At 36.0% G+C, this 16,885-nt stretch overlaps 1 protein-coding gene across 1 annotated transcript in view; it reads left to right on the forward strand.

Annotated features, from left to right (window-relative positions):
* The first annotated feature begins 6,238 nt into the window (after positions 1 to 6,238).
* The window catches only part of LOC107557235 (histone-lysine N-methyltransferase 2C-like), a 123,374-nt gene continuing 112,727 nt past the window's right edge, over positions 6,239 to 16,885 (forward strand). The window contains exons 1-4 of the mRNA XM_016240582.1: positions 6,239 to 6,295; positions 6,616 to 6,695; positions 7,272 to 7,369; positions 15,542 to 15,791. Coding sequence (XP_016096068.1) covers positions 6,239 to 6,295; positions 6,616 to 6,695; positions 7,272 to 7,369; positions 15,542 to 15,791 — 485 coding nt within the window. The remainder of the gene's footprint in view (positions 6,296 to 6,615; positions 6,696 to 7,271; positions 7,370 to 15,541; positions 15,792 to 16,885) is intronic.

Raw genomic sequence — 16,885 nt, forward strand, 5'->3', positions numbered from 1 at the left:
CGTGAATTGAACGGTAAAAGACTGTAAAAATGCTACAGTAAAAACCTGTTAAATGGTTAACGGTAAATTCCCCTACTATATACGGTGAAAAACTGTATTGCACATTACATGTATTGGACATAAATTTTACGGTAGTATACCGTTTTTGGAAGTGAAAAATACTGTATAATTTACAGTGAATAACCGTAAATTGACATTCCCAGAATTCCCTGCGTTACATTTCAAATTTGATGTTTTTTTGTTGAAATAATTGTTTCTTCTCAGTTTTTTCTTATCAGTTCTGTATATTCGGGTTGTGTGTTACACCTAATGTTGTTAAATTAATGTTTATTGCATTATTTCAGTTTCATGTGTGTTACCATGATGGTGTTTAGTGTTTGTGTGAATGACGCTGTGCACCTTCTATATATGTTATTATTTAAAAGCTGCTTGGTTCATCATGTGACTTTCTCATCACCACCTGTATTTGGTGGTTATCAGTGTATTACAAAGGTACAAAACAGATTTCAGTACTTCAATAGGTTGGTATAATAACATTACATCAGTTAATGAAATTACGGTATTTAACTGTAAATTTAAGTTAAAACCGTAAAACCTAAAACATTGCTACTGTATTTTTTACGGTAAAATTCCGATAACCACAGCTGCCGGTTTTTTACCGTAAATTTTACGGAATTTTTTTCACAGTGTAGATATTATGGTTGACCGTCACTTTTCCATCACACATCAGCAAGTGGTGACTGTTATTTGCTTTTCAATAGTAATTGGTAATGCAACATTAACATTTCACTTAACACTTCCATAGGGATCAGCGCTGACCCTTAATTAGTCATGTGTAGCTAGACTTTTGACTTATTTGGCCAGGGACTGGCAACTTATGTAATATAAAGTGTTTTCGGAAATATACAATATACCACAGCAGTAGATTAGCACACACACACAAAAAGAAACCATAAAACAATGTATTTTATTTTCCTCTTATCCAACAGTAATAAGTACTGATTATTTTACAAACATGGCTAAAAAAAAGGTTTAATGTACAGTTCCGCTCATGGTTATGTATTTAATGGTTCATGAAAACCCCATTTAGTACCCGTCATTTCCATGTCAGTTTTGCAAAACAGTTAAGAAATGCTTGAGCAGATGTTGTTCCATTTGTGGGTTTGTACTACATCTTATTTCAGGTTACTAGGCTTGCCACGATAGACGGTTAAGCCGTAACACCGGTTACGTCACTTGCCCACCGCGTCACCGACCACCACCGTCGTTTTGATTTTTTTATAGTAATAAAAATAATTAAGTTCAGTAAAAGAACAGACACTACAATTAAAAACTGAACGCGGCTGCTCAATGCAGCGTGCCGAACGACAGTCGCATCACAGATCAGATTTCATTTCTCCAGTGAGGAGAGCGAGTCGAGCTGAGGTGAGTGAGGTGAGACAGACAAGACGATCACGGATGATTTAGTTTCGAAACGAAATGCAAAAGCGCCTGTTTGGCAATATTTTGGATTTTGAAAAGCCTGTTGACTTTTGCCGTTTATCTGATTTTGGAAGTTTTTTTAAACATTCGTTTCTTATTTAATTGGTTCCACACTGTTTGCTGATTTTTTACTTTATTTAAACTCTGTGTCATTTATTTATTTTATTTGGCATCAAGGTGTATGCCGTGCCTCCAAGCTTTCTTACTCGTTTTGCTAATAAACGTTCTTATTTATTTCTTTATATATTATACATGTTTACTTATTTCCAGTTTTGTATACCTATTTCAACTTTATGTAAGTTATTTGTTATTTTATATTAGGCATAGCCTGATCTATAGCATGGTGTATTTGTTTTGTTAATAAAAGTTCTATGTTTTATATATACGCTGAAGTGAGTTTGACGTTGTATTTTGTTGTTGCATTCAAGCAATTGATGCCGAATTGCCGCTAATTCGAAAGTGAATGTAAAGTGCGCACGCCGCTTTTAAACTATTTAAAAGCGAAGGAAAGCGAGGAAAAGAGGGGAAATTCAAACGAATTAAAAACGAACAATTCCTTTACTCCGAATTGCCGCTATTTGAAAGTGAAAGTAAAATGCGCACGCTGTAACTTTTACAAGCTATTTAAAAGTGAGGAAAAGAGGGAACGCCCCTGCCCCCGCAGTGATACCAGTATTACCGGTGTTGTCACACGTCGATTAACCGGTGGGAAAATTTCCTCACCGTCACAACCCTACAGGTTACATATGAATTTCTGTAGGGTTTTATAACAGCATATTTTACAGCATATCATGTAAAATCAAATTTATAGAATCTATATATATATATATATAAAAAAAACTGAGGTAACAAAACTGAGGCACTTAATTGGTTTGGGTAGCTTTCATCCAATATGTTGTGCAGAGGCTACCTAAATGGAAAAAAAAACAAAAAAAACTTAACAGCATCAACTGGCATATTTTACAGCATATCATGTAAAATCAAATTTATAGAATCTAAATAAATTTATAATAAATGGGTAGCTTTCATCCAATATGTTGTGCAGAGGCTACCTAAATGGAAAAAAAAACAAAAAAAACTTAACAGCATCAACTTAAAACAACATAACATAAACTCTTTTAAATGTTAAACATAACTGAACATTAAACACTAGCAAAAATGTATAAAATATCACTTAATTTCAACATTTATTCACCTGATCCAGCCCTCTGCAAAGCATGCTGAGAACTAAAAATTCACTGCCCAGTTTCAGTTAATGATGGAAAAAAATGATTCAGGTAGTTTTAACAAATTAAGTAGAAACTATTGTGTTGCTTTAACTCATTTAAAGTAAGTTTAAGAAGCAGCAACTTTTTTGCAGTGTACTTTTTCTTTCAACATTTGCAAGCTGACATTCACCGGTTATCCAGCATTTCACTCTGGTGTTAAAGGCTAAATGGCATTAGGGAAGTTGGCTAGCCTTCAGCTGTTGTGTCGCTGGGCAAGATATCGCATGTAATGCGAATCTTTTGAGAGACACATTATAGAGGAGGGGGTTGTTGACCTGGATTAAACTGTCTCAAGCACAGCACAATAGCCTGCATTTTCAATGATGTAGGTCATTGATCAGAGCGCTGGGCGCCAGGCTAGCACGCAGCAGCAGTAACTATCTCCATCCAGAAACCTTAGCCTGGAAATGTGATGCCTATTATTCTAGCCATGCTGCATTGTGCTTGGGGAGAACAGTAGTTTTTCAAGTCCCACAATTCAGAAACTATTGTGTTGCTTTAACTCATTTAAAGTAAGTTTAAGAAGCAGCAACTTTTTTGCAGTGTACTTTTTCTTTCAACATTTGCAAGCTGACATTCACATATCCAGCATTTCACTCTGGTGTTAAAGGCTAAATGGCATTAGGGAAGTTGGCTAGCCTTCAGCTGTTGTGTCGCTGGGCAAGATATCGCATGTAATGCGAATCTTTTGAGAGACACATTATAGAGGAGGGGGTTGTTGACCTGGATTAAACTGTCTCAAGCACAGCACAATAGCCTGCATTTTCAATGATGTAGGTCATTGATCAGAGCGCTGGGCGCCAGGCTAGCACGCAGCAGCAGTAACTATCTCCATCCAGAAACCTTAGCCTGGAAATGTGATGCCTATTATTCTAGCCATGCTGCATTGTGCTTGGGGAGAACAGTAGTTTTTCAAGTCCCACAATTATTTGGGTTTCATCAGTGTTTTCAGAAAATTGGACTGTATTTTGCTGTATTTATCGTAAACTTGTTTTTCTACAGCCACATTCAGTGTGAGGTTTGTTGACTTGTATTGTAGGCTATATGTTGAAAGTTGAATGCGTGAGAAGCTTTAGGTCTGTAGATCTTAGTTCTCTGAGAACCACGGGATCCTTCCTTGGTTGTCCTTGTGTGGATCAAAAAACTCTTAAAAAAGGGTTTAATAATGTTGTTCAAGTGGAAAGACAATGATAGCACACATTAAGTATGCCCAAAGTACCATTGCTTGGATATTAAAATATGAAGATGTATTAATGGTAATTATACAAGCCTTTCATACAGTTATGTCAAAATATTGGCATACTATTAGAGACTTTCCATAAATGGGGAACACAATAGGGCCTGAAACGCTTAAAAATGTAAATGTTATTATTTTTTTATGCCTTTGTCCTCAAATGGTTAGTTGAAAAGAGGTGCATACTTTGGAATAGTTCACCTAAAAATGAAAAGTCTTCTGAAGATACACAATGACTTTATTTCAAGACCAGATTTAATTTAGACTTTTATTTACATATAAGCATTGATCAGTGCACATACATAGAGCGTATCTAGTATGGTAAAGCGAAACTCACAAACCTTGTGTGTAAAACATGTTTGAGCTTCTGTTTACATTATTTGATGTGCTGTATGTATGTTCGTTGATAAGCAGTTATATTTGAATATGTTTAACTTAATGAATCCTCTTATTATAACCAACAGTGTAGATAAGAGATTCATTATGCAGTGTTGCTTCTTTTAGCAAGAATGTAAAAGTCAGTTAGCTTTCATTAAGCTTCAGTGATTATAAATGGAGGTGCTTCTTTTTTTTTGGCTCACTTTTTATATAATCATTTCACAGTTTAAATAAAAGTTTGTTTTTCATGTTGCAAAGAGGACCAAAGTTTTAGGAGTGACGACTGCATTTAAATGTGGTAGTAATTCCACTAAATTATAGTTCCATGTGTGAGTCACTGATGAAATTGCATTGATTGACGTAGTGATAGCCATGGCAACATTTTGGCGTCTTGTCGGTGTGAACAATAAAACATGGATGCAACAGTTTAAAGGTCCCATATTGTCAAAACTGAAATTTTCTGGCTTTTTTCATGATAACTGAGGTCTAGGTGCTATGTAACTACCAAATAAGTTTCAAAACAGTCAGTCCACAGTAAAATGCACACAGCCTGCATAAAGTAGCTGTGATTTTTCACGAACCGTTGTGACTTCCGTAAAAAGTTGACGTCAGGACTACAAAGTCACCGCCCACCGTCCCACTCTCCTTTTGCCAAACCCACAGACAACATCGCCTCCATTCCATTGCTGAGCAACGACACGGAAACATGTCGAAAAGGTTAACTTTAACCACGAAACCAGATCGGCCGACCTGTAACGTTACACTCTCACTCAAAGGATGGACGATCTGACAGGATTGTTACTATGAGGTGGATCACATCTAACATGTATAGTAAAGAAAAACTCACCGTGTCTATCTAGTCATGATGAAGATGTATATACATTTCAATTTCAGCAGGAAACTATTTTTACAGCTACATTATTGTTCCAGCCACAATTAATCACAACACTGTATATACAATTACAAATGATTATATATAAATTGTCAATTTGTTACTTTACACACATGCACACAGACATTATTTCATACACGACATAGTCGTGAGATGCAAGAAACATATGACAAGAAATCTGTAGACGCGCCCATAATAACAAAAGACAATACTTTATTGAATCTTTTCTGATAAGTGTGCACTGCAAACGCAAGCATTTTTGACGATCGTTTCTGTCCAGTCCGCTCGTTTTATCGCGTTTAACCACAGCTGTCGTCGGTTTTTTGTCTGGCAGTGGCAGCAGATATGCAATCAAATTTCTAATTTGAGGCTGCATTACGTCGATTCTGGCACCCAACATCACAACAAGATGATATTTTAAGCTCCTTATGTAGTCGAATCTGCGCTGGTTTGAATGGGTCGCCTCCAGTTTCCCCCTTGTTTTACTGCCTCCAGCTAGCGCTGTGACGTCGCTGACCCTAGTTACCTGTGGTTGGCCTAGCCATGCGTCACTCAGAAAACAACAGACCAATCAGAAGAGAGGCTCATGAATATTAATCAGACAGGCCAAAATCGACCTGTTCTCAGCAGAGCTCCTGAGAGAGGAGCTGTAAAAATATATTGAGATGGTTTTTGGTATTTATACCACGAATATATATTCTTAAGGACATCAAAACCTCAAATAAAACTCCAGAAAGGTGTAAAATATGGGACCTTTAAGTTGCTTGTCATTCTCTATTTTTGACCCAAGTAATATTAGTGACAAAAAAATGCATTATGTCTGGCAGTTTTGCTAAGTGCACTCTGTGGACTGTTTTTTTTTTTGGGGGGGGGGGTATGGAAGTGTGCTTTTAGAAGAGGGTTCACGATGTAAACAATTCAAGGAGCTTATTCTGCAGTGTGTTTGTGTTGATTGTCATGCACCGCTAACAGAAAAGTGACATGATGACAGCACCACTAACAGTGAACAGTGACATGATGACAGCAGCATGGCTCTGGAGGGTAAACTTGCAAATGCTGTTATTTTTTTCTGGAAACACAAATCTAGTTGAAATGAAATATTTCTTATATTATACAAGACATGAGCGCAGTTCATGGTAGGCAAATGTCGTTAAACGGGAAATTAATTTGACATCTGCTGTAAAAAAGAAGCTTTTTTTATACACCTTAAAGTTAACTTCACTTTTAAAACAAAATAAATAATGGATGTGCTCAACTTGTCTACAAGGGCTCTCCAAAGAGCTTGTATGTTTAGTGTGCTGTGTGTGGAGTTTTTTTTTTTGTTTTTGTTCTTGTTCACCTCTTGATCGTGTCTGTTGTAGGGAACTAGATTTTGTAACCATAGTGATGAGCAGCCGAGCACTTGCTGCAGGCCACACTGTGAGCCTCCATTGGCTGCTACGTGTGTACATGTTGGTTACTGCTGGTGGGGGAAGGGTGGAGACTCACACACTGACCCGCTCTGTCATGAAGATCACTAACCCATATATCAGCACTCGTCCTGCGAGTAAAAGAGTTTGTACGGCACTGATAACCCAGTGTTAGGCAATTTCTGACTTTGAAGTTGAAGTGCTTGTTTGAAAGTGAAAATGCTGTTTAAACTCACTGCCAAATACTGCACATTTGGCAAATGCTGCACTTTTATTTATTTTTTTTGCTATACAAAAAAAACAAACATGCAAATGAAGACCAAACACTTATATATATATTAGACTTATTATATATATATATATATTTATTTACAACCTTCATCCTATCAAAAGAACAGTTTAGTAGTTAGATGAGCTAGTTTTTACTCTGCACACTGATCTAAAAACAGTTTAGTGTTTTGTTTATGATGGATAAGGTTAAGATCATTAGTACAAGATAATCTTCAATCTGCAGAAAATACTGTATGGAGTGCTGTAAGTGTGCTTCTAGAAACAGTATGGTCCAGCTGTTGTGCAATATTAATAATATTGTCTTATTTGCGTTGCAGGTCTTGTAGTCGAGGTCGTGCACAGGCCGAGGATGAGGACAGCATGGATGCCACTGATGTCACACCAACTCCAGACATTGACATCGCATCGGAGATGGGTGAGATTTTTCCCCCCCCTGAGTTTGCTGTGCCAGTTCTGTATCTATGACACTATAGTGAAATAAATGTATGTATCTGAGTTGTGAATTTAAAGTCTGAAATTGTTTTGGTGTGAATTCCTCTGTTCAAATTACATACGTCACACAATAGCAAATGTTTAAGTTTGCAAGTCACTAAAAATGCATTGTCAATGCTGAATTCTCCCTAATAAGCAAATGGAAATTCTGTCAACTGGCCTGAACCTTTCACATTTTTCCTGGACCGTTTTCAGTGTTGAGCCCTGGAGGAGATAAAATGACTTGGCACTGAAAAAATTATACAAAGACAATAAATAACAAACAACGCAAGCCCTGTTTTTAAGATGCGTTTTTGTCAATCCGATCACAAGTGGTCAATTCTAAGTAAACCGGGTCTGAAAAATTTTGATTTTGCTGAAAGCACATTCTATCAGTTTGCTTTCGTCGGGTGGATGCTCATATGGTCTCAAAATATCACTTCCTCTCTACCTACTGACCTAATTTCTTGAGACATAACGGGATGTGTTAATCAAGTGCGCTAGCCAATATATATATATATATATATATATATATATATATATATATACAGAATATATATATATATATATATATATATATATATATATATATACATTCATACATATATATCGACTCTCATTTATAACTCTGTTCTGCATGTTTGCTGCATAAAAACATCAGTCGATTTTCGCAGCAGACGGGCTGATTGAAAATACAAACTCATTCTCTGCCAGCAGGAGGCGCTTTTGGAGTGTCAGAAATAGCGGTTTCTCCGGTAATGGCTGTACACAAATGCCACTATCTGGCGTTATAGGAAAAATAAAATGAAAATGACATAGAAGCTTTTCTGATGACAGTCAGTTCACTTCAAAGAGTCAACGTGCAGTGATTGTTTATTCAACAAAGTCAAAGCCTTTTGGAAAATCTATTTATGGCAGGCCGCCACAAATAAATCAGTGTATGGGAAACACTGATATTAGATTGAAATGTCAGAAAAAGCATAGACCTGTAAGACCCTCCCCTCAAAGAAAGCAGGAAAGTGGACAATTTTCTAAATTTTTCTCCATTCTGTCACCGGTTGAGTTTTGGTTCCTTGCCGCCTCTGGCTTGCTTAGTTGGGGACACTTAATTTCCAGCGATATCGTCGACTTGATTGCACAGATACTATTTAAACTGAACTGAGCTGAATGATGACATCTCTGAATTCAATGGTGAACTGCCTTTATCTGAAAATTGAGTGTCAAGACAAAACTATTGTCATTTTGCATTATTGACACACTATTTTCCTATTTAATGCTGTGAGGTTGCTTTGACACAATCTGTATTGTTAAAAGCGCTATATAAATAAAGGTGACTTGACTTGACAAAGAGATGGATTAAAACTAGAGATCGACCGATATATCGATTTACCGATATTTTTCTCGATATTTAAGCATTTTACAATAATCGGATATCGGTTTTGTAATATCAGATTCACCGATAAACGCCGCCATCTTGTGAATGTTTTGAGAATTGCGCGCAGGATCACCATTGCAGCGCATCTGAGGGGAAACAAGACAACTACAACGGCGTGCACGGGTACTTGTAATTTACTGTAGTTAGTAAACTTTATTTAACATAACAGCCATTAATGCACAAATGAGATGTATTACATAAATGCCTGATATAAAGTTTATGCAGCTTGGCTCGAAGAAATAGAGACGAACGCACGGAGTCATGTAAAATAATCCGTCAAGTCCTGTCCCAATAAAGACGTAACTTTGCGTTAATTAAATAATATGCAGCCATGAATGGGCGCATGTTGGAAATAAAAGCGCTAAATTTAATTATCTGTCTGTTGTCTATGCTCATCATTAGTCTCATGAAGCCACTTTCATATTGCTGTTCACTCACCGGGTTGATGCTCAGGAAATGCTCCAGCACGGCCACAGCATGTAACTTTTAACAAAATTCACTTGTTTAAAACACCCTAAATTGTATTAACATTCACTATATAACCATTATTTCGCTAATAAACATCTAAATAGATACAATTCTATGGAAATTAATTATGTATTATCTCCACGAGCGATCGCAGTTTGAATATAGTTCTGTGTAAATGCATAGATAAACTGCGCTGTCAGCAGGCATTTCATAATCTAGAACGACAAAACCATTATTAGTAATTCTGATATAACATGCCAGTTGAGAAATGCAATAAAATACGATGTTTTGTTTGGTATATTTCAATATTCCAGAGAATATTATGTATTAGTGCTGCTGCTGATGCTTTAAATAAAATGTTTTTTTATTGTTGTAATGTGAAGATTAAATTTAACATGAAAGACTGCTAATTTTCAACACATTTTTTAAGATGACTGAAAGGAGGAAAAACCAAAGTGAAGTATGGACTTACTTCACTCAGTCATTTATTTACTTTATAACAGTAAATAAATATCGGTTCTGCATACGGTTATTCGGCATTTAAACATGCAAATAATTGGTATCGGTATCGGTTATAAAATATCAATATCGGTCGATCACTAATTAAAACACCAGGTGTAAATGGGCATGTGTCTCCATTGTCCACTTGTTTTCCGATTGACGTCTTAATACCAAGTGTCAACAGGGCCACATTGTCATATTTTTTTCCCTGCATGAGTCAACAGGGCCACTTTGCAAACAAATGGCTTGATCAAACAGACTCACAAATCGGTCATGAATTCATGAGTCATGTTTGTGTATGTCAGTATTGTGGCTTAAATCAGTAGAATAACTTAAGGGTTGTTCATATGACAATAATCAAAGATACATATTCAGAAATGTTTTCTGGCAAGTTTCTGGATAGTTTTTTTCTTCTTATGACTAATATATATTTTGGTACGTGTCTTGTGTGCACTATACTTCATTAACAATCTTTTGTGTAATTCCACGTTCATGCGTTTTGTTGTGATGTGGATAGTGTACAACTTGATAATGTTCTTTGGTGCATTGACTGATGTTCTATCATCTATTTTGATTTGCAGTTATGTGATTCCAGGGGAATATTGTGTGAACAGAAATAAGACCTTTTTTTCTCCTTAATTTCCATTGAGTATTTGTCACTATATCTTTTTTGTAGATAATTAATAAAAAAGGAGCACACCCAATCCCCCTCCTGCCCTTTTGCACTTTTCAGTTATATTCTTAGGTGTTAGTCTGTGAGATGGCAGATGATTAATGCTCACAAAAAGCTTTTAACATCTTTGTTGCTTTTAGTAAGCCAGCACTCACACTTTATCCTGGTACACAGCTTGCCTCTCACCTGAAGTTCATGCTGTTTTATCTGTGGTCTGACTCCATTACTGGCTGATAGCATATGAAACATCAGAAAAACACTTTAGTTGTCACTGCTGCAGTTTTTCACAAACGTGTTCTGGTAACCAGTCACATTTTGAAAGACTACTGAAGACTCATCAGGCATTATAGGAGAAAACTCAGAGCTGTTATTATGCCAAATGGAGGTTTCAAAAAGCAATGAATAAAAGGGTGCCGTTAATTGTGTCCAATGTGTATTAGAGAAAAACATTTATTTCATAATGATATTTCCCCCCGACTATATAGTCTATATTTCACAAAATCATTAATTTATAGTGAACTAACGAGCTGTGGACACTGATGATTGCCTGAAGTAAATGAAATGCTATGTGACATTTTGTTTACAAGCTGATTTATTGTCGTCTTTCTGCGGTTGAAACAAATAATAAAAATAAATAAAATAAATAATTTGATTTTTGGGCTGCTGTATATGAATCTTTTTTTTCTCCCCTTTTGAGTTTTATTTATTTCATTTATGTGTGTATTTATTTAGATCACCAGCATGCCACGGATGCTGTCAGTAGAACGTACCTTTGAAATATTGTGTTTTTTTAGATGTATTTCCCAGCTTGATTCAGGGTGATGTAAAGTTGTTTTCTTTGTTCCCTGCAAAAAACTTCCATAGTAAATGGAATTTGTTTTGATGACTATTAACTGACTAAAGAGCTGAACACTGTGTAAATTGTGGTAGCCTTTTAGATCATGCGAACTAGATTGTTATGGCACAAATATATGTCCATACTCACAAGCTTTATGTCATGAGCTACATTTGTGTTATGTGAGAAATAATTCTTCAGCTATTGTCAGCTTCATGTCATATTGATATGTTTTCATCATCTTTAAAAATGTACATCAAACTCTGGTACACCCCCCCGTTGTCCCGGGTTTCTTATGCCTGCTGACATGCATGCTGTTTTGAGCAATGGAAAAACAATGTTCTGCCATTTTAACAAGTGCTGTGTGAGCAAGTCTGCCATGAGAAGAGCCATTTTCATCCCTTTAAAGGTTGATCTAAAGGTCACGGCTCCCATTGTAGGGGCTTTTTGTGATGCAGCTTTTTTTTTTTTTTGCTTTGTTGTCCAGGAGAACAAAGTGTCAGTATCAACAGGGGAAAGAAAAGATAATTTTGAGGTGCAGTGTTGCAAATTTATTATTATTATTTTGCATTTTTAAATTTGTTTTATTTTAATATCATTTTCAAATTTGCTATAAAATTCAGTTTCATTTTTATTAGTTTCATTAATAATTTTGTTAGTTTTCGTTTAGTTTTTATTTTGTGAACACATTTCTATTTAGTTTTTATATAGTTTAGTTTCAGTTTTAGTTTCTGTAATTAAAGTATAGCAGAATGAACAGATTACTTCCAGAGCGCGGACCTATTTTTCAGAGTCAGTAAACACAACATGCAGTTTTTATTATTAAGGGAAAACAAAATCCAAACTACATTTCCTCGTCTTCCTCATGGGTTATTGTACTTGCCATCTGCCAGCTCTTCTTGTACTGCATTAATGTAGCACCAGCAGATGACATCTTTACAGATATGAACGTCACAGTGCTGCAAGACTGCATTCTTCACTCATACGACTGTTTCCACCGATCCAGTGGGTGTATAAAACGTTTCCCAGAAAACCTGTTTGTGTTTCTTGTTATGTAGGAAAACTTATTGATATATGTATATTTTTTGTATGTTTGAGTTTAAATATGATTCACGGTGTATTTGTACATTCTGTAATTTATCAAATCAAATTTGTGTCTAAGATTGGGTGTAGCTCCTCTCTTCAGTACTAGTTTATTTCAAACATCTTAAGTAAGCCAAAGGGAGTGGGTTTTAAACATTAACAAAAAAAAAGTTATATTTATCAACACAAAAGTCTATTTATTAATTCCTGAGTGTGACCTGGTTTAAAGTTTTAAAAGGTTTTAGAAGCCTATTTTTTTCAATAAATGTAATCCTACTCTGCACTGTTTTATCATTAATATATTTATATAAGTTACTGAGCAGTGCAGTATGTGTATATATATATATATATATTTATTAGGGGTGTCCCCGACTAAGGATTTTCATAGTCAAAATGGAATTTTCGAATCTTGCCGATATTCGACTGATAGTTGAATCATATTATTTGGGGGGCGGGGCAAAATACATTACCAAGAGTCAACTCAGACATTCTACAGTCATACTGATGTTAAAACACAGGGAAAATGTGTAACGGACGCCTCGCAAACGGGGTAAATAATGTTTTATGTTTTGATTAAAAGATAGTTAACATTAAATGTTAGCGAAACCCTAAGAATTCACAAGATTTTTTGCAATAGTGCTCTCATTATAACGTTATGTATATGACAGAGGTTATTGAGGTTATTGCATTTCTGTGTTGAGCTGCGCGCACTGAAGATGGCCAGTAGAATGAAGCATCATTTATCTCATATAGAATACACTTCGTTATTTATACAACATAACGTTAATATTACGACTTATAGGCTATCTGCACAAAAGGCCCCAAATGCGAACATGTCTGCGTGGCTCTGAATGAACTCCTTTTGTGGATGCGTTCTATTTTTATTATATTTTATATTATATTTTATATTATAATAGTGTTCTCATTATAATGTTATGTACATGACAGTCCCAGTCATAGTTATTAATATTTTGCATTGTTGTTTGTCCTGCTCGTGCTGCGCGCTGAAGAGATAATCACCAGTTGACTAAAAGCTGCCCGTATGTGTACATTTAAAGGTTAAGCGGCAAGTTTTTAATGTCGCCCTGAAGAGAGTGATAGAGTTCACACAAACAGTGTGCTGATGAACAATATTTGGACAGAAGAAATTTTACAAGGGAGGTAATAGGGTTTTAGAAAACAAAGAGGAAGTGTATGTCAGGTCAACAAAAGCCTCTAGTTGCCTGTATGTTTGTATTAGTGACGTGCAGTGGTTACACTTAATGTTAGCACATTTTTTCAGTTTAAATAAACATTACTTATGCAATCCGGAAAGCAATAACAGGTATTTTTTTAATTCATAATTTAATGTTCTATTAATTAAAGCAAATTATGTTTTATCAAGTTACATACAAGTTACAGTTCATATTTATTCCAAAATAATAACTGTAAGAATGCAGTAACACATTTCTTATTGCATGTATATTTTGGTTGTAAACCGATGTTTTATATTTAAATTTTTTTAATAGTCAACTTATTTTAGGATCATCATTCAAAGCTTGGTAAACACTGCAGGTGTCATGAAGGTCTTGGAGAAAGTGATTTGTGTATGCAAATGTGTTCCCTGCACCGTTGGGAAACACGCATACACTACCAGTCAAAAGTTGTTTCTTTGAACCAAAATTTGAGCACCAAATCAGCATATTAAAATTATTTCTGAAGGATCATGTGACACTGAAGACCGGAGTAATGGCTGCTGAATATTGCATTGCAATTGAATAGCATCTTTGCCATCACAGAAATAAATTACATTTTACATGATACAAAAAAATGTAAAACACTTAATGTAATATTATTTCTAGGACTGCCCCCTAATAGTCGACCAACCATTAGTCGACGAGAAGAGGTTTAGTCAATAAAAATTGTATTAGTCACTTTGTTGCAGAAAAAAAATTCCACGGGAAGTGGCAAAGTCACGTTGTTCGTGACGGATAGATTATTAACTGCTGGTCTATGTGGTAATTACATTACATCAGACATCCAAGCGTTCGTTTCGTTCATCGACCTCAAATGTGTCTTATCATCTGAAACATGTAAGTAGTAGCATCATTACATGGCTGCTCGCTCTAACGTTAACCTAGAAAAGTGTGCACTATTTAAGTGTTTGTGCAGAGTGTGGAAGCTGAATAGTAGCATGCTCACTGCATGACAGTTAACTTGGAGGTGCCAGTGCGATCATTTACATTTAAAGGTGTCATATGATGTTGCTAAAAAGAACATTATTTTGTGTATTTAGTGTAAAGAAATGTATTTATGCGGTTTAAAGTTAAAAAACACATTATTTTCCACATACTGTACATTATTGTTTCTCCTCTATGCCCCGCCTTTCTGAAACGCGTCGATTTTTACAAAGCTCCATCGGTCTGAAAAGCGAGGTGTGCTCTGATTGGCCAGCTATCCAGTGCGTTGTGATTGGTCGAATACCTCAAGCGTGTGACGGAAATGTTACACCCCTTACCATACTGTCAGGCCGTGTAAACGAGGCATTTTTTGTATCCAGTGGGGACATAATTCGCAGCCTTTGCTATCACATTATCACGTTGAGCCAAATCACAATATTATGCTGTTTCATGCAGCCCTAGCTTTCAGCCAGTGTTTGAATAAAGATGGCAGTTGTAGGTTGATTAGGAGGTCTTGTCATTTGACTGATTTGTAGTGTGATTTCATTGTCGGAGCCATCCAAGGATGTTATATCCTCTTCTGTAATCCTCTTAGAGTTTGGTCTCCTAGTCTGTGGCACTGGGCCATGGACTGAAAACCCATTACTAGTCAGATTGTTGCACAAATAGTACAGTGAGGATTGGATGTGGAACTGCTTAATGACTTAAAACACTACCAAGTACTTGAATGCAACAGCTTCTGGCAATGAAAGGTCAAATTCAGTTTTCTTTGCCATACAAAATGTGTCAATGAAATTCATAACTTTGCAAGTTGCACATTGCATTCTTATCATTACACTTTAAGTATGCAAAATGGAAGCATGCACTTGCAATACTGGCCAGGCATTCACATCTACATTTGTGCACTGAATGAATGTTTACTTGGGTTATGTTTCTGATCGAATAGTTGAAAGTCTGAAAAGTAATTTCTCTTATCTCTTCTCTTGTCCCTCTCAGAGAAAAGCTCTGTGCCTTCTGCTACTGTGGAGAAAAGAGTCTCTTGGGTCAGGGTGAGTTGAAACTGTTTGGACCCACGCCTGGTTACGTTCCCCTGCACATCCAGAACCGCCGTGGCAGCTCTGAGAAGGACGACGATTACCATGACGATGACAATGATTTTGATGACAATGACAACAACCGCAGCCCAGGGCATCGTGGGATTGGCTTGAAAAAGTGAGTTATTACTGCAGTTGTCTGGTGTAGGTGCTTTGGTTGGATGTTTGGTTCTCCAAAAATGTTTTAAAAAAAGAAATAAAAAAAAAGGATTGCAATAAAGATGCAAAATATGCACATTCATTGATTCCGTCACACTACTGTTTTTTTTTTCTTTTTTTCTCCAACATCTCAGGCCATGAGTGATCAATTTATGTCAGGTTAGGACTCAATTCAACTGTTAAATATGAATCTTTCATTTATTAAGGATGCTCCGATCAGGATTTTTGGAGCCGATCACCAACCATTGATCACAGGAAGCAATATCTGCAGATACGATCACCGATACCGATCTTTTTGAAGCCTTCTTTTTATCATGTAGAGTTATTTATAGTGATGCTCCAGTCAGGATTTTTACAGACATTCATTCAGGGCCTGAATTTCATTTTTGAATATGGGGGGAATTCCCCTCTCAGGAGACTCTTGTGGAGGGGATTTTTTAATTTGAGGGATGGAGAAAGGGTGTTTTTTAGACATTTTTCAAAAATATATAATTATCTCACCTAAATATTTGATAATATCAAATATTTTTACATTAGGGCTATTGCTGCTCAATAGCTTATACACAGCACAAGCCGGATTTCTGTACACTCTTAAAAAGAGTTTGCATAATTTTTTTTTTGTTATGACAGCTTCTAATGAAATTGTTCAACCAACAAACTACATTGAGTTAGAAGAACTTAATATGTAACGTAAACATATTTTTAAGTTAAAGGCACAATATGTAAGATTTTTTTATTAAAATATCCAAAAACCACTAGAACAGTGTTATGTATTTTGCTGACTTGTGTACTTGCATTATCCCAAATGTTTCGAAGAATGTTTAAATCCAGAGAAATAAGCGATTTTAACTAGTGACACCGACCATAGTGTCATTGTGTCGCCTGCCAATGACGTCATAACCCCTCGATTTCTGGTTTTGTTTTGTAGAAAACATGGAAACACCAAAGACACTTTAATATGTTGTGCGTTTTAATAGACCGTTGACGACCGCACAGAGTAGCATTATAACAGAACTTTCAAATGTATCTAGTATGATAAAACGGCGCTGCTTT

This window comes from Sinocyclocheilus grahami, unplaced genomic scaffold, assembly GCF_001515645.1.
Source record: "Sinocyclocheilus grahami isolate Dianchi unplaced genomic scaffold, SAMN03320097.WGS_v1.1 scaffold594.1, whole genome shotgun sequence".
Lineage (NCBI taxonomy): Eukaryota > Metazoa > Chordata > Actinopteri > Cypriniformes > Cyprinidae > Sinocyclocheilus > Sinocyclocheilus grahami.